We start from the raw sequence: 27,940 nt of genomic DNA on the forward strand, positions 1-27,940 counted from the left end.
AGGAACTTAAAAATGCTGAGGAGGGCCCCCAAACTCCCATATGAGACCTGGTATTTAGTTTTAATGGCCGAGAGGAAAAGGCTGAGGCCGCCCGCCAGGCCCATCTACAGCAAAAGGTAAGCCTCCAAACCCAAGCTCTTGTGGCAGCCCTGAGGCCGGCAGCCCACCAGGCGCCTGGTGGAGGGTGTCCATCAAAACCCACCAAGAACTCCAGAGGCATTCCACCTGGGCCCTTTTTCAAGTGCGGTCAGGAGGGACACTGGGCACATCAGTGTCCATGTCCCTGACCACCTACCAAGCCCGGCCTGGACTGCAAGCAGCTTGGACATTGGCGCAGTGATTGCCCATCCGGACTACAGGCCCAACCCCCACACCTCTATGTGGAGGGCAGGCCGGTCCGCAGAAAGCAATCCCATCGCTTGAACTTCTCGGCCTTCTGGACTGACACAGCCCGGACTCGAAGACCCCCATCACCCTTGCCGAGCCCAGGGTAATGCTGAAGGTAGTGCGTAAGTCCATTTCCTTCTTAGTGGACATGGGGGCTACCTATTCTGTATTGCCTTCCTACTCAGGACCTAGCATACCTTCCCAGGTTTCAGTCATGAGAATTGACGGAAAGCCTTCCTGTTCTAATCAAACCCACCCTTTAGCCTGTGTCCTTGAGTAACACCTCTTTTCCCACTCTTTTTAAAATTATACCCTCGTGTCCAGTCCCCCTTTTAGGATGAGACATTCTCCAGACTCTGGGGGCCACTCTTCAACTCACTGGCCCCTCCACACTCAAGCCCATCATCCGCCCACCTCCTACTGCCACTCCTAACCGACACCATGCCCTGTCTTAACTCTTCGTCCCAACCCCCTATCCCTCCTGACATAGTTAATCCCCTGGTATGGGATACCTCCAAGCATGTAGTGGCCAAACATCATCCCCCGGTTAAGATACTTCTCAAAAATCTTACCCACTTTCCTTCATGTCCTCAGTTCCCCATCTCGAAGGCCCACCATCAAGGCCTGAAGCCTATCATCACTCGCCTGCTAACCCAGGAACTACTTATTCCCACCAGTTCCCTTTGTAACACTCCTATCTTGCCGGTCCAAAAGCCATCTGGTGGCTACGGCCTGGTTCAGGACCTGCGCCTTATTAACAAGGCGATGGTACCCCTCCACCCTGTAGTCCCCAACCCATACACCCTATTATCAAACATTCCCTTCACTACCTCTCATTTTACAGTTCTTGACCTCAAGGATGCCTTCTTTACCATTCCCCTTCACCCCAAGTCCTACCTTCTCTTTGCCTTCACCTGGACTGATCCTGACACCAACCTGTCACAACAGCTCATCTGGACAGTCCTGCCTCAGGGGTTCCGAGCCAGCCCTCACATTTTTGGATAAGCCTTGGCAGCCGACCTTGGCCCCTGCCCCCTTCAACTCAGTCTCCTTCTCCAGTACATAGATGACCTATTACTTTGTAGCCCCTCCCTCTCCCTATCCCAACAGCATAATGCCACTCTCCTTAACTTTCTCAGATCTAGGGGATACTGAGTATCTCCCTCCAAAGCACAGTTATCAGTCACCTCAGTGGTCTACTTGGGCATTTGCCTCACCCCCAAAACTAAAAGCCTAACAACAGATTGCTGGAAGGCACTTCTTTCACTGCAGCCCCGGAGACTGCCAACCAGATTCTCTCCTTTTTAGAATTTGTAGGATTCTTCTGCCACTAGATACCTAACTTTGCCTCTCTAGCTAAACCTCTGTACCTGGCAGCTAAGGACACCCCCCCCCACCACAGGACCTCTCTCCCATCCTGAGGTTGTAAGATGGGCTTTTAAAACTGTCCAAACTGCTTTGTCCACTGCACCCCCACTTCATCTGCCAGACCTCAATCATCCCTTTTATCTGTTCACTGATGAAAAACAGGGCATTGCTGTCGGGTTTCTAACCCAAACCCTGGGTCCTGTGTTCCGCCCTGTAGCCTATTTATTGAAGCAACTTGACCCCATGGTCAGGGGGTGGCAGCCTTGCCTGTGGGCCCTGGGAGCAGCAACAGAACTTACCAAGTAATCTCTAAAACTTACCCTGGGCCAGCCCATCTCAGTGTTCTCTCCTCACTGGCTTACCGACCTCCTCTCCCACAAATCCCTTGCTCACCTAGGGCCCTCTTGTCTACAGGAGTTCCACCTGCTCTTCATTGAGAATCCCTCAGTCAGCCTTCACCCTATTTCCCCACTCAACCTGGTTACCCTGCTTCCTCTTCCATCCCTTCCCCCTTCCCCAGCCCACTCCTGCCCTGAACTAATGGATGCACTTGCCAAACCTCAGGAGGGCCTATCAGACCTTCCCCTGCCTAACCTATACCTTACTTTCTATGTGTATGGAAGTTCAGTATTAACAGCCGACGGGAGGTGAAAGGCAGCCTATGCGGTAGTCACAGATTCAGCCACCCTCAAGGCACGTCGCCTCCCTGAAGGAACCACATCACAAAAGGTGGAGCTCATTGCCCTAACCCAAGCTCTCACACTAGCACAGGGAAAGCGAGCAAATATCTATACCGACTCAAAATATGCTTTTCTTATTACCCATTGCCACTCTGCAGCAAGATCTTTAATGCCAAGTTGACCCCTACCCCTGTTCTCTTCCTTACCACAGCCACACAGCCTGTATACTCACCATCAGAAAAACAGGCCCTTATACTAAAAAGGGGAACGGAATCTAATCAGGGCTGGATCTTCCTGAATAACAGAATCACCCTTCCCCGGGAACAGGCCCCTAAAATTATTGCTGAAATCCACCAGTCCTTACATATAGGGCCTAAGGCATTACACCACTTTGTACAGCCCCTCTTTTTCTTGCCAGGTCTGCAACAAACAATTGAGCAGGTACACAAAGCAAGCTTTACTTGCTCTAAGGTCTCGCCTCAGGGAGGCTTAAGGCCATAGTTTCCCACTCACCAAATGCGCGGGGCAACTTACCGGCCCAAGACTGGCAAATTAACTTCACTCATATGCCCCCTCACAAAAAGCTCCACTACCTCCTAACTTTTGTATATACCTTTTCAGGTTGAATTGAAGCCTTCCCCACCTCCCGGGAGACAGCAGACACGGTGGCCTCCCTCCTTACTCAAGAAATCATCCCTCTCTTAGGCCTACCTGCCACCATCCAGTTGGACAATGGTCCAGCATTTATGGTCCAAATAGTCCAGCTCCTCTCCAAGTCCCTCAACATCTCCCGGAAACTACACATCCTTTACCATCCTCAGTCACTGGGTAAAGTTGAACGGGCCCACGACATCCTCAAAGACCATTTGGCCAAACTTGCTATTGAGGTAAAACTCTCTTGGCCCACACTCCTACCTATTGCCCTGGCCGGGGTCCAGGTCACCGCATGGGGGCCAACGGGTCTTAGCCCCTTTCAATTGCTATACGGCCAGCCTTTCCTGGTTTCTCACAACCTCCCTGTAAACCCCTCTCCACTGGCTTCCTACCTTCCCTTCCTCTCCCTCCTCCGCCACCTGTTAAGGGAACACTCAGTCCACTCCCTCCCTGTTATTCCAGGACCAGAGGACTCCCACCCAGCACCGCCTCTCCAACTGGGTGACAGCATTCTCCTTCGAGAACTCAAACCAGGATCCTTGCAACCCAGGTGGTCGGGACCCCACATTGTTATCCTAACCACCCCCACAGCAGCCAAACTCCTGGGTCACACTCCTTGGTACCATGTGACCCGCCTCAAACTGGCCCCCCAAAATAATCAGTGGAAATCTGAATCCCTGGGCCCCCCGGGAGCCTCTGGGCCTCACCTCTGCCTCACCCATGGCCCCGACCCATCGCCCCCTAACCCTTCAGAGCCTCCTCCTGATGGTCCTTCTGATATCTCCTCTTGAGGCCAACTCCTATGTTTGGCGCTTCTACATCCAGGGATCCTGGACTGATGCCCCACCACCAGGACCCATTATCTTGCACAGGCAAACTGCCAAACAGGCAGATGTCAGTCTACTGTCTCCATCCTCATCCCACATGGTAAAAGCATCATACTCAGTCGGGATCATGGGTTTCACTTTCAACACAGGCTATGTTTTCTATATGACCAAACCAAGGACTACTATCATTGGTGGAATACCACCTACAGGGGGTGCCCATACAGCTCTTGTGTTATCCACAAGCCACAGCCTCCAAGCCGTCCCAACCGCATGCTCACTCGCTTCAGTAATGGTTCCTTAGACTTCAACATCCGCGACCCCTGGCACAGCTGTTGGGATGCAGGCGTGTCTGGTAAAGTCTATGAAGATTATACCTGGAGCCACCCTCAGGGAACACGGCTAATATTCCAGTCCTATACCCACATTGTCTCTTAAACAATAGAACAGCTCAGTTCTGTAAGCCATACAATCCTGCAAAATGAAGCCATCCTAAGTAACCAATTCAAACCCTCAGATAACACCTCTCAGTCTTTCTCTTGGTTAACTCTAGTACAGGAGGGAGCCAACATGTTAAATTTAGCAAAAGCCATGAATATCACCAACTGCTTTTTATGTGCCTTTCTTAGCAACTCCCCCCCACCCCGCCCCCACTTAGCTGCAGTTCCTCTCAGGTCCAGGTTCAATCCATCACAATCACCTAAGGGACCTGGCACCATCTTAATGGATATCCCCTTGTTCCAAGTACACCCTCAAAATTTCTCTTTGCTGTGAGACAGCCAGCAGCTGCAGTCCCAGCTGTAACATCACAGTAAAGGTAAAATCCTCCCTCTACACACCACCAGAAGGATATTTCTGGTGTAATGGAACCTTAACTAAAGTTATTAATGCCTCCTTCCCTTTCCCTTGTGTGCCTGTCACCTTGGTCCTGCAGTTAGAGGTATATGGACAGGCCAAAATTCTATCCCTCCTTCCACCCTCCCCTAATCACTGAGACAGACGAGCAGTCTTCCTCCCAATGGTTGTTGGTCTCTCTCTAGCATCCTCTCTGGTGGCGGCCAGGCTGGGTAGTGGTGCCCTAGGCTACAGTGTCACCTCAGCCACTCAACTAAAGGACAAGCTTTGCATGGCTATTGAAGCGTCGGCCGCCTCCCTGGCCTCCCTCCAGCAACAAATCACATCACTGGCCCAGGTAACTCTCCAGAACTGATGGGAACTTGACCTGCTGACAGCAGAAAAGGGAGGTACCTGTCTGTTTCTTCAGGGGCAGTGCTGCTATTACATCAATGAAACAGGCCTTGTAGAAGAAAATGTCAGCACTCTCTATCACCTCCAAGAGGACCTCCACAAGAAGCAGAATGTATCAGTCTCACCTCTTAACTGGTGGCAATCCCCCAAGCTAACCTGGCTAACCCCTATTATCACTCCCATCATCATAGTTTGTCTTCTGTTAATGCTAGCCCCTTTTGTCCTCAGGGTTTTACAGGCCAGCATGAGAGAAATTTCCCGGGTGGCCATAAACCAGATGCTACTTCACCCATGTCCAACTCCCAACCAAGGTACCAGCCAACTGACCCTTCTCCCTACTCTGCCCCTATTCAGCAGGAAGTAGCCAGAAAAAAGCGGCATTCTATATCATCAAAAGGGCCGAAATGTAAAGCTAGTTGCCTTGCCGGGAGGCTGGACACACCCACCTCTGCACTCAGCACCTGACTCTGTACCCGGCACCAGGCTCTGCACTCCGCACCTAGCTCTGCCGCATGGCTCCCCCAGAAGGCTCCGGCTAATGCAATCCTGGCTGGCTCTCACACCAGAAAACCCACCCAACAACCTGCCAACCAATGGCAGCCCACCCCATCCCAATCCCACTCCCCTGGAGCCAATCAGAGCACCCAACTGTTGCTCATTCCTCATAGCCATAAAAACCGCCCCACCCCAGGAAGTCAGCGTGACTTCTCTGGCCCCCTTTCCCAGGACAATAGAACCTCGCCCGGGAGCAGAATAAATTGGCATTTAATTTTCTTATACTGGCCTCAGTTTCCTCATTTTAAACTCGGCAATAACCCTTACACCCCCAAACAGGCTTTGTGTGAGCAACATGGCTGTTTATCACCTGGGTGCATGTGGGCTAAGGCTGAAAAGGGCATCAGCAAAGGGCAGTGGGATAGGAGCTGGTTTTATAGGTTTGGGGTGGGCAGTGGAAAATTAGAGTAAGATCAGTCACAGTGGAGGGGTTAGGGGCAAGGGCTATACATTACCATAAGTTAGTTACAATGGAGGGTGGGATAAGAGTATTATCATAATAACAGTTAAGATGGCAGGGTGGGGTGAGGGGGCTTGTCCTAAAGCGCTGGGCGATTAGGGACAATCAATCAGCTGAGGCAAGCAGGACTTCAGACTTTCAAGCTCCAGGCTTGCATATGGAGACCTGACAACTCCCACCAGCACCATGACAGTTTCCAAATGCCATGGCAACATCAGGAAGTTACCCTTGATGGTCTAAAAGGGGAAGCCCAAATAATCCACCCCTTGTTTAGCATATTGTCAAGAAATAACCATAAAAATGGGCAACCAGCGGCCCTCTGGGCTGCTCTGTCTATGGAGTAGCCATTCTTTTATTCCTTTACTTTCTTAATAAGCTGCTTTCACGTTGTACTGTGGACTCGCCTTGAATTCTTTCTTGCACAAGATCCAAGAAACCTCTCTTGGGTTCTGGATCTGGACCGCTTTCCTGTAACAATATGTGGAATCTAAAGACATCGAACACATCCAAACAGAGAGTAGCAGGTTGGTTACCAGAGCCGGGGGACCAAGGGTGGGGGCAATGAGGTGACGGGTGTTGGTCAAAGGGTAGAAACTTTCCGTCACACCTGTAATCCCAGCACTTTGGGAGGCCAAGGCAGGTAGATCACGAGGTCAAGATATCAAGACCATCCTGGCCAACATGGTGAAACCCTGTCTCTACTAAATACAAAAAATTAGCTAGGCATGGTGGCACATGTCAGTAATCCCAGCTACTTGGGAGGCTGTGACAGAAGACTCGTTTGAACCCAGGAGGCGGAGGTTGCAGTGAGCCAAGAATGTGCCATTGCACTCCAGCCTGGGCAACAAGAGTGAAACTCCGTCTTAAAAAAAAAAAGAAAAGACTCAGGAAGGAGAACAGGGTCTAGAGACAGAGAATTTAGGACCAATGTGTCTAAAAGAGAAAACACCAAGGTCTGGCTGCAGGGAATCCAAGGCCAATCCAGCTGCCTTCCCAAAGCTGGATCACAAGGAAAACACCTGGGTCTCGGGGCAGGAACCTGAGGCCAATTAACATGCACTTCCTAAAGCAGAACCAAAAGGAAAACCTCATCTCCCAAGCTGAGCAGCAAAGGATCAAAGGCTACTCTCCCTACACCATCTCAGATGGAAAGGGAGAGGGCCTTGGATTAGCTACGGCAACGCAGGGACCATCCCTTCACCTGCATAGGGCACAAATTCACCTCAGCTTTCAATTAACCAGGGACCAAATCCTTCATCCCCATGAGGGATAGCAGATAAAAAACTCAAACAGGAAACAACGCCCACGAGGCCTCGCTGGACCTGCCTGCTCCCACCCTGCAGAGCCCTTTCTCTTTCACAAATCCCTGCTTTGGCTGCTTCGCTCGCACATACCATTCCTCTGCTACTCTGTGAGTTTTGGTCAATTATTTGTTTAAAATGCCAAGGACCTAGACAACTCATACTCAAGACCCTCCACGGCTAAGAGGACGTTCTAGAGGCCTGATGGACAACACAATACTATAGTTACTAATAACGTGTACTTGCAATTTGCTCAGAGTAGATCGTGAGTATTCTCACAGCACACACACGAAACAGTAACTGAGTTGGTGGATATGTCAACGAGCTTGACGGTGGCAAACATTTCACATTGAGTATCTATAGCAAATCACCACGTTGTACATCTTGAATATTTGAAAGGAATGAGCAGCTCCTGTGCTCTCAGATAAATTATACTCAGAGGAAACAGCTGAAGAGTCACAGGTTACTTACCACAGATGGAGAATCCTTGACTCCCTGGAGAGCCTGGGGACAACAAGGGGGCAGAGCAGGAGCTGGTCACAAAATCCCTAACCAGGTTCACAGGCTGGAGAGCAACTGAGTCCCATTCTCTGTGCGTGGCGGTGAGGGGTGAGCCGAGCCTAGGCCTTCCCAGGAGGGTCCTGCACTTCAGGCCTCAGGGTACAGGGAGTGGCAGAGAGAATGGAAGGGGAAAACTGTGTCGAATCAACCATGAGCTCTGGGTAAGAAAGCTGTACTCAGAAAATTCCTACATATAAAATACCTTTTAAATATTAAAAAAATCTCATCTTGCCCTAATTTTTTGGTATAAATTTCATTTCAAAAACTTCCCACCTGTTGTGTGTGGACTAAGGAGAACACCATTTTCAGTGCAGTTTGGATGGACTAAGTGGAAAATGGCAGAAGGGCAAAGGCCTGGGTGAAGGCGCTGAAGAAATCTCAGAGGGAAAAGATTCTGTGGCCAGGCTGGCCCTCACCTTGGAAGGACAGGATCTGTCTCCAGAAAGTGGAGTCCGGGTCCCACATTTACCACTTATCTGAGTTTCTTCCTGCAAGGCTTCCCCACCTTTTTTTTTTTTAAGACGGAGTTTCACTCTTGTTGCCCAGGCTGGAGTGCAATGGCGCATTCTTGGCTCACTGCAACCTCCGCCTCCTGGGTTCAAACGAGTCTTCTGTCACAGCCTCCCAAGTAGCTGGGATTACTGCAAGGATGGTCCCCGTCAGAGCTACGGCACTGAGCCTGAGGCCACCCGACATTTCTTCCTCCTCCTTTTCAGGCCCTTCTTCTTGGGCCATGATTTCTCTGCGCTTGGGTGCTCATCTGCCAGGGAGGGCTGTGGTGCTGGCTCATTCTAGAATCGGCACGTGCTGCTCATGGGGGCTGCAAAGGCTTGGATCCCAGCCCCGCCTCACAAAATCCCTAACCAGGTTCACAGGCTGGAGAGCAGCTGCAGCCCCATCCTGTGTGTGTGGTAGGAAGGGTGGGAGTGCCTGCTCGCCAGACCCTTCCTTTCACTCACTTTGTTCTTCCGGCTGAGCCTTGAGGAAAGGAACTGCTTTTCAAACGCAGCCTGACTTAAGTTGGTTGTCTTTTTCTCTTTTCTTTTGTGTTTCTTTTCTGTACAGATTAGCTTTTCAGGACTGTGAAGAAAAGCAGAAAAACTTATCTTGATTCAGCACAAATGGAACTGTACCATCAAATAATTTTGAAGATTAATGTAATGAACTCAATAGTCACTTTTAAGAAGGAACGACTGAGCAGCCATCACTGGTAGCTGCGGCTCAATCTTCCTGCTCTGCCCATATCTCTGCTGGCCCAATCCCCAGGGAGGCAGTGACTTAGGGATGCTTCCCCAGCCATGGCTGAGGCACCAGGTCCAGAGCCTCAATCCCTGTGGCTGCAGTTGGGACAAAGGGGCTTCCAGGCAACCTCTGAATGATCAAGCCAGAAAGTCAGGCTGGATGGTGCTTCCACTTTCCAGCATACTCACAGGAAAGCAGAGAAAGCCTGTGTGCAAAGAGAAACGGAGGAGGTTCATGAAGAGAAGTGATGGTGAGTTCCACATAGCCCCAAAGAGGCAGGGACCGGCCTCCCAGTCAGACCCCCGAGTTGGCTGGCTCCCTTCCTAGTTTGGCTCCCATGACTTACCAGTGCTAACATATCTAGCCCCTCTCCCCGCCTTTCATTTAAGGATTCTGGCTTTTATAATCAAACTGTCTCTGCCTCACCTCACCACCTTGCTCTCAAGTCCCTTACTTACTTCATCAAATGGCCATGTGAGACATCCTCTGGGTGTGTCCTACCGGAGGGATTTCACCAGGGCTGCCACCATTTCTGCCCTAGGAAGCCTAGCCCTATCGAGGGAAAAAAGCCTTCTCTTTTCTTCCACCATTAATTCATTCAACAACCACTTATTCATCATCTACTGTGTTCCAGCTAAGTGCTGGGAACACCAAAATTAATACACAGTCCCTGACCTCAAGGGGCTTGCTGATGGAGGAAAGAGCCAGTAAGGGGCTGGAGTTCTACATCTCTGTGATAACTGCCCTCATGCCTGCACTAGAATGTCCAGTGACAGACAGAGCAAAGGCAGGCAACAGCCTGGCAGGTCAGGGAATTAAGAACATGCTGACTTGACCCAGAAGTTTCTGCGGTTAATATTCCTTCGTTTCTTTAGGCTGATGGGACTTTTGAGATGAAGCCGGAAGGGTGGCAGGGCCCAGATGGTGCCTCATGTGCCGTATTGAGGGCCTGGGCTTTGTTGTAAGGGGAATGGCACTGAAGGGTTTCCAGTGGAGGAGTGATGATCACTTCAAAAAGACCACTCCGGCTGCTGAGCAGGCAATGGACTGGAGGAGAGCAGCCTGAAGGAGGAACACTAGCAGAGGAGCCAGAGAAGAGATGAAGCCACAAAAGCAACATAAACCCTTTGTCTTGTGGGGATGGGGGTTATGTAATGACTGGTGTTTAAATAAAAATGTTTGTTAAAATGATAAAGAAACCATAAAACCAGAAATACACAAAACTTCCAAATCACTAGGGGAAGCAGAAACAAAGCAGTATTGTTTATTCCAACAAAACTCAGGATGGAGAATGAAAACTAAATATCGAGAGAGTATAATAGACTTCCACTTTTGTGTAGAATATAGAAGTCTGTTCTAAGCAAAAAGAACACAGCAGGAGGCATCACACTACCAGACTTCAAACTATACTACAAGACTACAGTAATCAAAACAGCATGGTACTGGTACCAAAACAGAGATAAAGACCAATGGAACAGAACAGAGGCATCGAAGGCAACACAACATATCTACAACCATACAATCTTTGATAAACCTGACAAAAACAAGCAATGTGGAAAGGATTCCCTGTTTAATAAATGGTGTTGGGTAAACTGGCTAGCCATGTGCAGAAAACAGAAACTGGACCCCTTCCTGACACCTTACACTAAAATTAACTCCAGATGGATTAAAGACTTAAACATAAGACCTAACACCATAAAAACTCTAGAAGAAAATCTAGGCAAAACCATTCAGGACATAGGAGCAGGCAAGGACTTCATGACCAAAACACCAAAAGCATTGGCAACAAAAGCCAAAATAGACAAATGGGACCTAATGAAACTCCACAGCTTCTGCACGGCAAAAGAAACAGTCACTAGAGTGAATTGGCAACCAACAGAATGGGAAAAAATTTTTGCAGTTTACCCATCTGACAAAGGGCTGATATCCAGAATTTATAAAGAACTCAAACAGATTTAGAAGAAAAAATAAACAAGCCCATTCAAAAATGGGCAAAGGATATGAACAGACACTTTACAAAAGAAGACATACATGAGGCCAACAAACATATGAAAAAATGCTCATCACCAGTGGTCATCAGAGAAATGCAAATCAAAACTACATTGAGATACCATCTCATGCCAGTTAGAATGGTGGTCATTAAAAAATCTGGAGACAACAGACGCTGGAGAGGATGTGGAGAAATAGGAACACTTTTACACTGTTAGTGGGAGTGTAAATTAGTTCAACCATTGTGGAAGACAGTGTGGTGATTCCTCAAGGACCTAGAAATAGAAATTCCATTTGACCCAGCAATCCCATTACTGGGTATATATCCAAAGGACTATAAATCTTTCTACCATAAGGACACATGCACATGAATGTTCACTGCAGCACTGTTTACAATAGCAAAGACCTGGAACCAACCCAAATGCCCATCGATGATAGACTGGACTGGGAAAATGTGGCATATATACACCATGGAATATTATGCAGCAATCAAAAACGATGAGTTCGTGTCCTTTGTAGGGACATGGATGAATCTGGAGAACATCATTCTCAGCAAACTGACACAAGAACAGAAAATGAAATACCACATATTCTCACTCATAGGTGGGTGATGAACAATGAGAACACATGGACACAGGGAGGGGAGCACTACACACTGGGGTCTATTGGGGGGAATAGGGGAGGGACAGCGGGGGGGGGAAGCTAGGGAGGGATAGATAGCATAGGAAGAAATGCCAGATGTGAGTGAAGGGGAGGAAGACAGCAAATCACACTGCCACGTGTGTACCTATGCAACTATCCTGCATGTTCTGCACATGTATCCAAAACCTAAAATGCAATTAAAAAAAAAAAGAATATAGAAGTCTGCACAGGCTAAAAGTCCTGCTGAAATAAATAGGTAAAAAAGAGGACATTTACCACCAAAATTGAGAATTTTAAAATCACTGGGCAGCTTTAAAACCAATTCCAGAGAGGGGAGAGCCTTCAGAAATGAGCTGACAACCTCCAACTCTTGCCTTCCTCTGTGGGAGCATTTCAAGCCCAGGTCACCAATATTAAGTGCAAGGGTAGAAACTGATTTCTTTGTACTTCTAGCATCTTTGGTGAATGTTTTTCTCCTCAGGTCTGGCTGATGTCCTGGCAGGTGGTCATTTAACCTTGTTCTCAACATCTCCCTCCCCGATAGGCAAGTCAAGCAATGCACTTGGGTTTATCGATGGAGGACAGAAACTCTTCAGGCCCCAAGTACAGACAGCATTCACCAAAACCCATTTGAAAAAGAATCAAGGAGGGTTGGAGTGGGGGAAGGGAGAGCATTAGGACAAATAGCTAATACATGCTGGTCTTAATACTTAGGTGATGGGTTGATCACCTAGGCACATATTTACCTGTGTAACAAACTTGCACATCCTGCACATGCACCCCAGCACTAAAAATTTTTTTAAAAGAATCAAATAGTAATTCTAGGTCTATAAAATAAAATAACTGGAAATAATAGTGGATGGGTTTAACAACAAACAGACATAACAGAAGAGATAATAAAATATCTGGAACCAAACACGGAAGACAAAAAGGATGGGAAATACACAAAAATGATAAGAGACAGACAGAGGATCAGTAAGAAAATCTAAAACATATTTAACTGGAGTACCCAAAACAGTGGAGAGAATATGGCAGAGGTAACAAAGAGAAAATAACTGAAAACTTTCTAGAACTAACGAAAGACATCAACCTACAGATACAAGATGACCCATGAATTCCAAGTAGGATACATGAAAAGAAATCCACATCTAGAAACATCATGCAATACTATAAAAAACAAAGACAATGAGAAAATCATAAAAAGCATTCAGGGGAAAAGACAGATTACCTTCCAAGGAACAACAGTAAGACTAGCAGGTGACTTCTCAATTGAAGGAGTAAAAGACAATAAGATATCTGTTGAAAGAAAATAACTGCCAATCTAACATTCTTAATCCTGTGAAAATATACTTTAAGAACAAAGGTGAAATCTGAAAATGCTAAGTGTTGTATGATTCCAACTACATGACATTCTGTAAAAGGCTAAACAATGAATATAGTTAAAAAAAATCAGTGGTTGCCAGGGGTTAGTGGGGAGGAGAGATGAATGGTGAATGGGGCAGAGATGATTGTTAGGACAATGAAACTATTCTGTGTGACATTAGAGCAGAATAACAGATACATGTCATTGTACACTTGTCAAAATGCATAGAATGTACAATGGAATGTAAACTATGAACTTGGGGTGATAATGTCAATGCAGTTTGTGCCACTGTGGTGCAGAATGTCAACAGTGAGGGAAGTTGTGTTTATCGGGAGACAGGAGGTGTATGAGAACTCTCTAGGTACTTTCCACTCAAGTCTGCTATAAACATAAAATTTGTTATGAGAAATAAGGTTTATTAAGTTGAAAAAAGAAGGCAAAATAAAGATGTTTTAAAGCAAACAAACTGAGAGATTCTTCATAGTAGATGCACATTTATTGAAACTGTAAACTATATTTCTGTGTTGTTTATTTGTTGTGAGGTATATAGTAGAGTCTTTATAAATGACATGACATGAGACTTAGAATTTTCCAACAAAAGTGTGAGCACAAAAGGGAGAGTGGGGTAAAGCAAGAGAGAGAGAACAAGCATGGAAAAATGCAGATGGTTGCTGAACCTGGGTGATAGGTTCATAGGAATGTGTTGCACTCTCTACATTCAGTGCATTTGGAAATGTTTGAAATAAAATATTTTAAAAACGAGTCAGTCTAATTTTCCACAGCCTGGGTGCAGAGGCTCACAGCTGTAATCCCAGCACTCTGGGAAGCCAAGGCAGGTGGATCACTTGAGGTCAGGAGTTTAAGACCAGCATGACCAATGTGAAACCCCGTCTCTACTAAAAATGTAAAAATTAGCCAGGTATGGTGGTGTGCACCTGTAATCTTAGCTACTCAGAAGGCTGAGGCAGGAGAATAACTTGAACCTGAGAGGTGGAGGTTGCAGTGAGCTGAGTTTGTGCCATGGTACTCCAGCCTGGGTGACAGAGCAAGACTCCATCTCAAAAAATAAAAATTTCCATGTTAACAGAACAAAGGAGAAAAAAATTATAATATCAATAAATGCATAAAGAGTAATATATTTTAAAATCTAGCAAACAGAAAATCAATTTGATTTGCCAATGGAAATCTAAAAATAATGTAAAGCACAAAAAAGACCAAAAGCTTTCCCATTTAACAATAATACAAGAAATCCAATTTTCACTACTTTGACTTTGTGCCAGAAATCTTAACTGGTATTATAAGGTAAGAAAAAGAAATAAAAGTTATAAGGAATGAAATACAAAAAATAAAATTCTCTGTATTAGAAGATAATATTGTGGGCCAGGTGCAGTGGCTTAGACCTGTAATCCCAGTACTTTGGGAGGCCAAGTTGGGTGGATCACCTGAGGTCAGGAGTTTGAGACCAGCCTGGCCAACATGGTGAAACTCCATCTCTACTAAAAATACAAAAATTAGCCAGGTGGTGCACACCTGTAATCCCAGCTACTCAAGAGGTTGAGGCAGGAGAATCACTTGAACCCAGGAGGCAGAGGTTGCAGTCAACTGAGATCATGCCACTGCACTCCATCCTGGGTTGACAGAGGGAGACTCCATCAAAAAAAAAAAAAAAAGAATATATTATTGTGTACATAGAAAATCCAAAAGACCCTATAGATGAAATGTCAGAATTCATAATAAAGTTTAGCAAGGTTGCCAAATACAAATTCAATACACAAAATCATTTTTATTTCTATACAGTAACTGTAATTAGCTAGAAAATAAAATTATGTATAATAAAAGAGGAATAAGTAGGAATAAATCTAAGTAAAGATCTACAAGACCTTTAGACATGGTTTCTCATCCATAGTACTTTCTGACATTTGGGGCTAAGTAATTCTTTGTTGTAGGATATTTGGCAGCTTCCCTGCCCTCTGTCCACTAGATGCTTATGGAACCCCACTCCCCAACAACCAGAAATGTCTCCAAACATTGCCAGCTTCTTAATCAGTTTGATTCAGAACCACTCCTTTACATGAAATAAGACCCAGATTAATGGAGAGAGAAATATATACCATGTTCATGGATTAGAGGACTCAAAATTGTAAAGATGTAAATTCTCCCCAAATTGATCTACAGATTGAATGCAATCCCAATCAAAATCCTAAATATTAGTTTGGTGCAAAAGTAATTGCAGTTTTTTATGACTACTTTTTTGTTTGAGGATTTGTTTGTATGTATGTCTATATGAAACTTGAGCTGATTATAAAATGTATTGGTATATTTGTTCTGTCAAGTATCAAAACTCATTAAAGAGCTATATAAACAAATAGGCTAGGATAGAGAACCTGGAAATTAAGTCTACGTAACACTTAATGGCCTGAATTTGTATAAAAGGCCACACTGCAGAGCAGTAGGGAAATTATTATATTTTCAATAAATGGTACTGAGGAAAATGGGTTTCAATAGAGAGAAAAAAATTAAATTGGGCCCCACATAAAACATATACAAAAACCAATTCTAACTGGATCATAAGCCTATATTTGAAAAGCAAAACTATAAAAACTATATAGCTTTTGGAAAAGACATTTTAAAATAATGTAAAAAAGCACTAGTTATAAAGGAAAAGAAAAACAAATTTGACTATATCAAAATTATGACCATTTAAAAATACCATTAAGAAGAATAAAAATGCAATCCACAAAATAGGAAAATATGCTAGCAATACATATAACTTAAAAGGGGTTTATAGCCAGAATACATAAGGAAAATCAATAAGATAGACCAAACATCCCAGCAAAAGAAAAAAAATGGCAACAGTCTTGAACAGATGCTTCTCAAATGAGGAAATCTAACAGCCAATAAAGACATGAAAAGTACTCAGTTTCACTGATAATGCGGAAAATGCTATTATGTAGCGGTCAACTTTATTCAAATGATAATATTATACACCAAGGGTGAAGGAGAATGAGAAACAACAGTATTTCTCCTCCATGCTGATGGAGGTGTAAAGTGAAACAGCCTCTTTGCAAAACAGTTTAATGTTATCCCATGACTCAGCAAATTCTACTCTCAGGTATATATCCTAAGAAATGTGGACTGTGGGAACTAAAATACCAAACTGGAGTGTTCATAATAGCCAAAATGTGGAAACAGCCCAAATCCATTAATAGTGGATTGCTTAAATGATGGCAGTCAAATACAATGGAATACTATAGAAAACAGAAGTTAATACACTGGAGCTATACGCAACAACAGGAAGAAGTCAGTCACACAATGAACTGTACATGTACAAATCTCCAACAGATGAATTTGATGGCATATAAGCCATATCTACCTTTGTTTTGTTGTTTTTACGGAGTCTTGCTCTGTGGCCCAGGTTGGAATGCAGAGGTGTGATCCTGACTCACTGCAACCTCCACCTCTCGAGTTCAAGTGATTCTCCTGCCTCAGTCTCCTGAGCAGCTAGAACAACAGGCATCTGCCACAACGCCCAGCTAATTTTTATATTTTTAGTAGAGACAGGGTTTTATCACATTGGCCAGGCTGGTCTCGAACTCCTGACCTCAGGTGATCCTCCCGCCTTGGCCTCCCAAAGTGCTAATGGTGTTAGCCACTGCCCCCCCACCCCCTACCTGTAAACTAGATCTTAATAAAGATGTTTTTAAAGGATTCAGTCATAAAAGAATAAATGCTTTCAGGCTCTGTTTATATGAAATTCAAAAATAGTCAAGATAAACTAGATTATTTAAGGACACAAAGTTAGCTGATAACACCATAGGGAGAGCAAGGAAGTGAACACTGACAAAGTGAAGGGAGCTCTGGGGCAGGAAAAGCCTGTCTTAGGAGGGGCAGGTTCCCTTTCTTGACATGGCTGGTGATTCCACAGAACGGACTTGGGGACTTGCTAAGCTGTTTATGTGTCATTCTGTCCTCTACGTGTATTTTATAATATAAAGGTGATGATAGTAATAATAGTAGTAGTAATAGTAAAACTATAAACTACTAAAAGACAAAAGTGTGACTAGTTACAAGAGCTTCAGTAGGAAATGAAGTAAATTGCAAGTTAAACGAATATTTGTTCGCTCTGCTCATCTATACCTGCATTTACCGCAAGTTTTGCTCCTGACTCTCGCGGAGGCTTTCTGCCGCTCCTTCAGAATTACACTGTGTGAAGTGAAAGCGAAGCGGAGTGGGCTGGCATGCAGCCTGGCCTTCTCTATTTCTTTAAGTTCTTTTATGGAATGGTCTTTTCCTACAGGAAGAGAAAAAATAAAAATCAACACTCTTAAAGAACTCCCATTGCTCTTGGAGTGAGAAAGTACTTGACAATTAGCGGTCTCAAAAAGATGAGGTCCAGTGGTGACAAAGCACCTGTCTCACGCTGAAGACCAGTTCTCTTCTCTTCGTCCACCTCTTTCTGTCTTTGAAACAGAGGATCAAAAAATGGTGGGACTGTAACCTACAAGAAAAATGAGACTCTTTGAGGACCAGAGTGCAGTCTGCATGAAGCTTTTAAAATGTGTCCTACATAAAGATGAGAACACTAGACCCTGAGGACTACAGAGTGAGAAGGGCAGGAGGGGGCAAGGGTTGAAAAACTGCCTATTGGGGACTATGCTTACTACCAGGGTGACAGGTTCAATCGCACCCCAAACCTCAGCAGCACACAATATACCCATGTAAAAAACCTCTAAGTGTACGTGTGAATCTAAAAGTTGAAATTTAAATAAATAAAATCTGACCTAAGCCTTTAAGTATGCCCTTACTGTACACCAGGACCCAGGGATGTACCAACCCAATCACAGCAGTGGAAGAGTATTGCCTCAGAGGAGGATGTCACAGAGCCTTAAATGGCTGAACCAAGGGAGAGAGGGCGGACCGCCCAGATAGAAGAGACACACTTCTGTTCAGCATTCTACTATGTCACTGCATCAGCCAGTAAATATCTGTGTTGCTATTGTGTGCCACACCCAGGCTAGATCCTGTCCTCAAGGATCTCTCAGTCTAGAACGGCCTTGTCATCCACAATGAAAATTCAGTCCTGAGTGGGGCCAGCTCAGGATCCTGCAGGAGCAGGGCCACTGCTCCTAACCCAGCCTGGGAGGACCCATGCCTCCTGAGGAAACTGACAGCTGGTCTACAAGGGCCTGTGAGAACAGAGGGTGACCAGAGCTGTGGGTTTATGTCAAGGGGGAGGGACATACAGAAGTATATTTTCTCCCTGTTCCAGATCGTAAGCCTTAGAGGGACCATTTTCCCCTTCATTTCCCCCACAGCACTCATCCCAGCGCTGGACCTCAAGTGCTAGGTAAAAGATCACTGAATAAACCAGACAGCATAACATCTACTGCCTCCAGCACCCTAGATGATGAAATTCTACCCAGAACCAAAAGTCTTCATATGGCTGACCCGGCTTGTTTTTCTGGGAGAAGCAAAAGAAACTACTTCCATTTTCAAGAGCCATACATATTTTTTAAAAAATTAGTAGTCATATTAGGTGGCTACTTGTACCACATAGGAGCAAAAAACTGAAACCTACATTTCTCAGTTTTAACTCCTGTATTAGCAGTTTAAAAATCTGAAGACTCATTACAACCTCAAGTATTAGCTCTCCTGGGCAGCCTTTGCTGACATCCCTCCTATATCTCTGGTAGAAAGGAGTGTTCCCTCCCAAGTCCCATAATCCCTGCACTGACTTCTGTGACACACTCACCACACTCCACTGCACAAGCTGCCCACATCTCTCCTTCTTGTGCTTCAAGTTTGCTGAATGTGAGGTAAATGAATGCACCAATGAACAAGTGATCACGTGTAAGCATGCCTTGTGCACAGTGTAAATTCTACAGGAGTCTAAATTACTTTGAGTTCCTCTTCTAAAACTCAAAGGAAATGCTTTTGTACATTTTTTAAATGAATAGAGAGTAACTACAAAACTTCTAAAATGACTAGGTTTTCCCCCACTCCATAGCTCCTAAGAATAAAAAACCCAAGAAACCCGCTCTACCTTTCCATAATTTAGTTTCTTTTTCTTCATATTAAAGGGAATGCAGGCTGGGCGCGGTGGATCCCAGTGTTTTGGGAGACCAAGGCAGGTGGATCACCTGAGGTCAGGAGCACAAGACCATCCTGACCAACATGTCTCTACTAAAAATACAAAAAATTAACCTGGCATGGTGACACATGCCTATAATGCCAGCTACTTGAGAGGCTGAGGCAGGGGAACTGCTTGAACCGGGAGGTGAAAGTTGCCGTGAGCCAAGATGGCGCCACTGCACTCCAGCCTGGGCAGCAACAGTGAAACTGTCTCAAAAAAATTTTTTTTAATTAAAAAAAAAAGGGATTGTATACTTCAGGATCACAATGGTCTTCACATATAATTTCCTTCAGATATAAAATATATGTAACGGAAAATCATTATGTACCAACTGTTTTGCAAGATTCATATGATAAAAGCCAAATACTGTATTTCATTTTTATATAAAAGCATAGCTTCAAAGGGTTGGAAGAAACTGCAGAAGTAATTTAGATTGTGATGAGACTCCACCACCTTCTGGGAGAAGTAATCATCTAGCTTTAGTCTGAAGCCATCCATGGGCCTTTGAGAACCTTCTACTCCGTGAGGCAGGTACTTTTTTTTTTTGGTAATATTAACCTCCAGAAAGTCTGTCCTTAGGCTGAGCTGAAATCTGCCTTGTAAATGCAGTTGCAGATACTAGTTCTGTACATCTAATCCATCATCTAATGTCTGCCTTTATTTATTTATTTATTTATTTTGCATTTTTAACTTATGATGGGTTTATTGGGAATGAACCACAATGTAAATCAAGGACCATCTGCATATTGTATTTGTATGAAATGCATTGAGATTTATGTAAATTATCTATGACTTCAGAATATGCATATTACTTCCAAATGTGTTAACTCATGTTTTTTTAAGAGAATAATGGTATTTTCACACTATGTGGATGTGCTGTAGTAGAATTTTTTTAAGCTACAAAAGTCTATAAATAAATCAACTTAAACTTTTTTGGGAAATAATTTCTACTAAAGATTCATAATCAGCATATTCCTTCAATGACTGTACAAGTTCATCCAGTAGATAATCCCCTTGCGTAAAAGTTTGAAGATCATGCAGTGACTTGCTTATTCTGTGATCTGTGACCCAGTTCTGTGGAAAATTATAAGTTCTTATTTTCTCGATCTTCCTTTACTTCCAATCTGAATTTTTCTAGCATTGTCTCTCTTATTTGTTTCTTCTAGATGCATGCTGTACAGATTTGCACGTAACTTCTTCATAGCCAGCTCTTTATTTTTCAGTTGAGAGCTCTCTTGTTGACATTCAGAAACAACACCTTTTGGAAGATGAACTATCCGGACAGCACTGTCTGTGGTGTTTACATGCTGCCCCCCAGCTCCACTGGCTCACTTAGTGTCAATTCTCAAACCTTTTGGATTAATCACCAGATTCACCTCAGTAGGTTGGGGTAATATTGCTACAGTCACGGTGCTAGTATGGATACAAACTCGCTTTTCTGTCTTTGGCACCCTTTGTACTCTGTGCACACCTCCTTCAAACTTCATATGCTTATAGGCTTCTGAACCCCCAATGCTGGCAGATGCATGTCTAAGGCCACCTATTTCACTTGGAAAATATTCCAGGGTTTCAAAATGCCATCTTTTAAATGCAGCATATCACTGATACATATCAAACATCTCTGAAGTAAACAGCATTGCCTCCTGACCTCCAAATCCTGCAATTACTTCCAGGATCAAATCATTTTCATCTGTTTCTTCTGATGTTTCATCTGAGTTATTTCTTTTTGACACAAGGTTATTTCATTCTCTGCAAGTTTCCTTGAATCTTTATTTTCATTGTGCAGCAAGTGCTTGGTCTTTCGCAGCTCCTGCTCCTTCTCGTTCAGCAGTTTGACTATCACCACCAACTTGGGCCTCCTGACCTTCAAATGAGCTTCGATCCCGCCTGGCGCTCGAGGAAGGTCCGCAAGGGTCCGCCCTGGGCGAACAGCTCCTCCAGCGGCCGGCTATCACCGCTCAGGGGCCAGCGGGCTGCACCAACAGCCCCGCGGAGCCACAGCAACCAGGCAGCACACCACAGAAGACTGGACTGCATCGGTAAAACGAGACCACCATGTCTGCCTTTAAAATACTTAAAAGTTTCATTCCCCCCGTATCATCTTTTCCTTGGGCCAAATACCCCACTTTTTTCCAGTTTTTTTTTTTTCCTATAAAGTGGTGTCAAGACTCAACTCTTTTCTAAAGGTTCTGCGACTGATGAATGTCCCTTCGTGTGACATCAGGAATGACAGGATAAGGACAGGATGGACCAAGACTCTGATGCTTCCCACTCTAAGCACAGCCTCTCTTAATACAGCCTGAGAGCTGTGTTTTCTTGAAACCCAGCTCATATGGTTGATTCACAATGACTTTACTGACATTTAAAATCACTTGGACTTCAATGCATGCCATTTCTAAGATCCTCCCCCTCCGATACTTGTGCAATCACATTTCTGGACACAAATATAAGACTTTGCACTTTAAAGATCTGAATTCAGTCTTAAACTCTGCCCCTTCGAGTGTGTAGGAAAAAGGATTTAAGGTAATTATTCAGAAATTGTGCTCAGTAAATATACTTAAATGTTCTAATATTCCAGCTAAACTACTCTAGGGTCTCACTCTGTCACCCAGGCTGGAGTGCAGTGACACTATCATGTGTCTCACTGCAACCTCTGCTTCCCAGGCTCAAGTGATCATCCCACCTCAACCTCCCAAGTAGCTGGGACTACACATACACAATACCACACCCAGCTTTTTATTTGTACAGAGGGGGTTTTGCCATGTTGTCCAGGCTGGTCTCGAACTCCTGGACTTAAGCAATTCATCCACCTCAACTTCCCAAAAGTGCTGGGATTACAGGGGTGACCCACTACATTTAGCCACTACTCTAGATATCTACTAAGTATGCGGGGTGGGGTGGGGGGAGAAAAAAGATCCAGTAGTGCACAGCTAAAGCCAACAGATTTATATTTGGTACTGCAAATAGACAGACCTAAATTCTGAAAGAGTCCTGACCTCAAAATCAAAAGAATCTTCAAATTAAGAAACCAAATTTGTTTTGTAAAGCCAAACTGTAGAAGAGAGTATAGAAACTGTTAGCCCTAATACCTACTGGTTGGCTAACTTAGTCACACAATACCATTCTCCTTTGTCCACTTCCTACTAGAGAGATAAGAATGCCACAGTGGCTTTGCAGGGCCTGCTTATGGCTAGGACTTGCCTCATGACTCAGTCCTGGCCAACAAGACCTAAGGGAAAGTTGGCGAGGGGCCTCTGGGGACTCTTTGCTTCCTACAAAGGAGCAGGGTAAGAGAAGAAGCCCCTGGCACCATTCCTTACCCCTTCTTCTTGCCTTGAATGAAGACCCAATGTCTGGAACTGTAAGCAACCATCAGGCAAATGTGAGAATAATGAGGATAAACTGAAAATACTAAGGATAGCAGAATAGAATAGAAAAAACCTTATATTGTTATGCTGTCAGAACCCACCATGAAACCACCTACCTCTCAATTTCTTGTGAAGTTAATTATAAATGCCTTTATGGTTTAAGCCACAGTAAGTAACTCCATTAATGTCTATATAAAATAATTCCTGATAAATCTAGTTCCAAATCAACAATCCTATCCCCTCCAACCTCAGGCTTAAGAATGCAGTATGTGTATTACAATTCAATGAATTTGTCTTAAATACAAAAATAAGCTGCAGATTACTTGTATAACCAGTGAAACTGTTGGACCAACTCTTCAAATAAAGTATAATTTGAAAAAAAAAAAAACCCAAAAACTCAGTACAATTTTATGTCTGTGCTGCAAATAATATTCAACATTCTCTTGTTTCATTTTCTCCAGCCCTTTATATGAAATTACTTTTTCCATAATTCTCTGCTGAAGAGGCTCTGCAACGTTTTCAACCCATTTTTTATGTAACATCTCTTTTCTTCTTTCCTTAGAAGTATCCAGATGCTGAAAATATGTATCCAATCTCTAGTGAAGTGATACAAACAAGGAAAATAAATTATTAAAAAATTGTTTCACTTATTGTCATTTGAGTAAGGGGGAAAAAAACCTCTTGATCCCACTACTAAGCTCCCAGCCACATTCAGATTGCAAAGTCCCAGTAGAAAATAACTGAATCAAGTGCAGGAAGAGAAGCTGAGAACACAGAGTGGAAGAATTCATATAAAGTTCTAAACCACAACTGTGCCTTCAGATTAAACCGCATCCAACTCATGAATCAGATTAAGCTACTGCTAACTCATTAAACTCTTGTTTCTTTTTCAGGATTTCCAAGAATTCCCTGGTCACCCATTCTGTGTCTAGCCTTCACCATGAGGAAAGTCTGTGACAAAATTTGTAGAGTAGAAAGAGCACTAGACATTCTTTGATACCGCTCTCTGGCCTGTAAAAGACAGGTAATCCCACCTACCTCTCTGGATGCTTAAATGGAAATTTATGTGCACTTTCTTTATAAATTGTAAATTACAGTTCAAATGTCAAAGTTTTCTTCTTTTTTCGTTTAAAAGACAGGGTCTCACTCTGTCACCCAGGCTGGAGTATAGTGGTATGATCACAGTTCACTACAGCCTCAACCTCTTGGGCTCAAGCCATCCTCTTGCCTCAGCCTCCTGAATAGCTGGGACTACAGGTGTGCCACCATGCCTGGCTAATTTTTTTAATTTTCTGTAGTGACAGGGCCTCACTATGTTGCCCTGGCTGGTCTCAAACTCTCAAACTCCTGGTTTCAAGCAATGCTCTTGCATCAGCCTCCCAAAGTATTATTATAACTCTGCCTCTCTCATTGAAATTAAATACCCCTTAAGCTAATTTCACAGTGACTATCAGTTATTGATTGATCATAACCCTTAAAAGCTTATTTTGTTTCTAGTAGTTTTACGTATGCCCACTGCAATGTGGGAACATAAAGAAGCAAGTGTGGGTAGGAAGGAATTTCTATTCAGTCCCAGGATGAAGAGAAGGAGCAATTAGAACAATTTCTCAGATCCCTTCAGGACAGATCCAAGTGGGATTAGGGACCTCTTAGTGATCCTGCAAGAAGGGGGGAATGACCTCAGATCCATGTAGCACAAACAATTCGAGGATCCTCATTCTCCCTGCAAAATGAGTCTCTTGGATCACAGTAACAAACTCTTGGCCATGTTGTTCTGCACACTCTTGCTCCCCTAGAACACTCTTAGAATGTAGTATGGAGACAACTCTTACCTTCACAACAGAATTTTCTCGAAATAATATTGCATGTACTGCTTCATCAATGTCTTCTCTAGCTAATACCTACAATTATAGAATTGAACATTAGGATGCAAATCCTGAAGAAACAAACTATAATGACAAAACTCAGTGTACTTTACCCAATAGTTTTGGTATAAATCTTGAGGCTTATTCTGTAACATACAAATACTGAAAATTTCTAAACCCATTCTCCATGAACCCATCAACCAGGCTCAAGAGTGCCTAACTCAGAGTCAATGTTTCATTTAAAAATCCCTACTCATTTTCAGCACCCCCCAGACTATTTTAAAACCAACCCCTGATAGAATATCATTAAATTATGTTTTAAAGCACTAAGCAGCTTACTGAAAGGATCCTCTATAAAGTGAATCCTCTTTTTGGGCATTCAGTAGGTGTTTTTTGTTCGTTTCTTGAGGCAAAGTCTGGCTCTGTCACCAAGGCTAGGGGGCAGTGGTAAGATCTCAACTCACTGGAATCTCCCCACCCCCAGGGTTCAAGTAATTCTTCAGCCTCCCAAGTAGCTGGGATTACAGGCATGTGACACCACACCTGGCTAATTTATGTATTTTTAGTAGAGACAGGGTTTCACCATGTTGACCAGGCTGCTGTCAAACTCCTGACCTCAAGTGATCAGCCCACTTTGGCCTCCCAAAGTGTTGAGAATCAGGCATGAGCCACTGTACCCAGCCAGTAGTTGTGTTTTGAAGGGCTCTTGAAGTCTCCTACCTTTTGCTAGATCTCTTCATAAGTCAAAAACCACAGAAAGTTTGATTTAGTTCAACTGGTCCAGAGTCTCAGAGCTAATTAGTGGGAGCTCATGGCCTCCAACTGATACCATCCACATCTAGGCACCTGCTGTTTCCATTATGAGTGTGGGTAAAGCTGATGCATTTTAATCCCCATTTTAGGGCTTTTTCAATTGGATCATTACGAACTGATCTCTAGTTTTTATTCTTATAGGACTAAGTACAAACAAATGAAAAGGCAATAAAAATCCAGTATCTGGAAGAGATAATACTATTACAAAAATTATCACTGATGAAAAATGATACAGGTTCTTAGAACTGTTATTCGATCTCTGATTCTTCTTTCTGTTCTGTCACACTGAATGCATCAAAATAAACTAAACCCCAAACTCAAATACCAAATCTGTGAATAAGAGAAATCTCAAAAAGGAAAAGTTGTTCTTTTTACCCTTATATTAAATAGCTTCACATGAGATCTAAAAATGGCATTCCAATAGCTACCCAGGTCTTCTCTAAAACAAAGCTTTCTTTGTAATATAAACAGGATCTTGCTTTAAAGCCTTCTCAGACTTATTTTAAGATGACAGGCCAGGCAGGGTGGCTCATGCCTGTAATCTGAAGGGCTTTGAAGGTCAAGGCAGGAGCATTACTTGAGCCCAGGAATTTGAGGTTACAGTGAGCTGGGTCACTGCACTCCAGCCTGGGTAACAGCAAGACCCTATCTCTAAAATAATTTTAATTAAAAAGATGGCAACTAAAAAAATATGTAAAACAATTAAACATGTACCCTGACACTACAATATACATTTAGAATCGATCAGTTTATTTGGAGAAGTAGAAACATGTTAACAAGCATCTTGGGAAGTCACCTTTTTAAAGAACATCCTAGTAAGACTGTTAGCAAATGTTACGTACACTCTCAAGTCAGATTCCCAAGTAATCTCTTTTTGTTTAAAGAAATTAAACAGTTTTTGTCTTTGATGGCTCTTCTTTGTGATTTTGCCAGAAAACATAAGGAAAAGGTCATGATTTGCGGCAGCACTTCCGAAATCCAGCACACACAAAAAACTAAGCTTCTCAACTACTCTGACCTCCACTAGGGCAATGGGGGAAAAATAAAAGATACTTCCAGGTAAAAATAAAAGATACTTCCAAGAGTTTTTCACAGTGAGGTAAATCACAGAATGATACAAAATAATGAAACTTTATGAGAAAATCATTACCAGACCCCGAAGTATGCGGAATTGACTGGCAAGCCCAGACGCGGCTTTTCCTGCAGGGGAGCTGGGGTTGCTGCCTTCAACCGCCCGCCCGCCCAGCTGATGCGCCGGCCCCAGCCGGTGTTAACATTTCCTGACAGTCTTACTAGGATGTTCTTTAAAAAGGTGACTTCCCAAGATGCTTGTCAACATGTTTCTACTTCTCCAAATAAACTGATCGATTCTAAATGTATATTGTAGTGTCAGGGTACATGTTTAATTGTTTTACATACTTTTTTAGTGTAATGAACTGGGAACACTCTAGACCGCACTCTCGGAGCCCGGAGCATTTCCCTTCAACGCCAGGCACTGTCCCAGTCCTGAGAACAGAAGCGTGATTAAGATAAACAGTTCCCAAACTCGAGGGGTCCCACCGCCAAAACGACGTCTCAACACGCCTGGTTATTTCACCTCCATTAAAGAAACGAACTCAGGCTCTGGACATTCTCTTAATTTTTCTGGCCTGAAATGTTCATCATAACTCGAAGTTTTGGGGGCAGCCATGGACAGAAGAATCCCTGAAGGGAGAAAAGGTAAACTGAGGCTGAGGAAGCCAGTTACCGTTGAGAGCCAGGCCTGGGGGCTCGGGGCCGTTCGAATTCCGCTCGGCCCCTTTCTAGCTGAGCCGTCACCCAACAAACCGGGATCCTCGGCGCCCCGGGCGCTTCAACAGCGCCGGCTACTCGGGCCCGTGTAGTCCTCGGGCCAAAGCGGGTCCTTCCCCCGGGCCGCGCCGCTCTGGCCGTGGCCACGGCCCTCCCTGGGCTCCGCGACCCCCAGGCCCGCAGGCCTCCCCCGGCCCCACCTCAGGCCAGCTCCGGGGGTAGTCGCAGGCCCCGCGGCTCCGTCCGGGTGTGGCTCCCCAGCGGCCGCGTCCAGGAGCTGCTGCGAAAGAAGGAGCCCTTGGGCCCGTGCGTTGGGGGCGCATGCGCCGCACAGGCCCCAGGTTGCGACCACGAAGCCAGCTGGACCGTGACGCTGATGATGTCCGGGGAAAGGGAAGGCGCCATTTCATTTCACAGCAAATGGAAACGCGGTAATGAAGCCTAGAGCCTGGCCCTCGGGGCGCCCTCCCCTCGCGGCGCCGGCGGGCAGACAGACGGGCCTTCAACCACCAAGACCCCCACCGCCATTCTGGACTTTCACAGAGGCATGTACATTAATAGTAAAGAGAATTTACCATTTACCTGTAAGATTGAGGGCGACAACGTAAGAGAGGAATGGTTTTTAGCTCCGCGTCTGGCGTCTTACCCGCTCCCACTGAAGGGCGAAGGTGCCACAGGTGGACCTGGTTTGGATTC

The 27,940-nt window shown here is 44.4% G+C and overlaps 2 protein-coding genes, 1 long non-coding RNA gene and 1 pseudogene across 6 annotated transcripts; 2 read left to right on the forward strand and 2 right to left on the reverse strand.

The window, feature by feature from the left end:
• LOC144576483 (uncharacterized) lies at window positions 1-3,193 on the forward strand. Of its 4 annotated transcripts, none has more exons than XR_004733727.3 (4): window positions 1-116; window positions 392-502; window positions 2,379-2,484; window positions 3,057-3,193. It is a non-coding gene; the product is annotated as an uncharacterized LOC144576483 (long non-coding RNA). The 4 variants fall into 4 exon arrangements; XR_004733725.3 differs by having other exon boundaries at window positions 2,384-2,484; XR_013526758.1 differs by lacking the exon at window positions 1-116 and having other exon boundaries at window positions 368-502; window positions 2,384-2,484.
• Window positions 3,194-4,053: 860 nt separating this feature from the next.
• On the forward strand, window positions 4,054-5,935 carry LOC118147382 (endogenous retrovirus group FC1 Env polyprotein-like). Its single transcript, XM_035273068.3, has 4 exons — window positions 4,054-4,268; window positions 4,954-5,105; window positions 5,178-5,472; window positions 5,559-5,935. Exons 1-4 carry the CDS (start codon window positions 4,187-4,189, stop codon window positions 5,624-5,626), a joined length of 597 nt encoding a protein of 198 aa, XP_035128959.1. The 5' UTR covers window positions 4,054-4,186; the 3' UTR covers window positions 5,627-5,935.
• Window positions 5,936-6,408: 473 nt separating this feature from the next.
• FAM228A (family with sequence similarity 228 member A) lies at window positions 6,409-27,751 on the reverse strand. The gene is made up of 8 exons (XM_078349868.1): window positions 27,445-27,751; window positions 24,608-24,676; window positions 22,728-22,766; window positions 17,685-17,772; window positions 17,412-17,565; window positions 8,998-9,118; window positions 7,949-7,981; window positions 6,409-6,644 (listed from the first exon to the last, which is right to left on the reverse strand). The coding sequence occupies exons 1-8, from the start codon at window positions 27,652-27,654 to the stop codon at window positions 6,537-6,539; spliced, it is 822 nt and encodes a 273-aa protein (XP_078205994.1). The 5' UTR covers window positions 27,655-27,751; the 3' UTR covers window positions 6,409-6,536.
• On the reverse strand, window positions 20,179-21,453 carry LOC144579346 (peptide chain release factor 1-like, mitochondrial pseudogene; annotated as a pseudogene).
• Window positions 27,752-27,940: the final 189 nt, after the last annotated feature.

Source organism: Callithrix jacchus, chromosome 14, assembly GCF_049354715.1.
Source record: "Callithrix jacchus isolate 240 chromosome 14, calJac240_pri, whole genome shotgun sequence".
Classification (NCBI taxonomy): domain Eukaryota; kingdom Metazoa; phylum Chordata; class Mammalia; order Primates; family Cebidae; genus Callithrix; species Callithrix jacchus.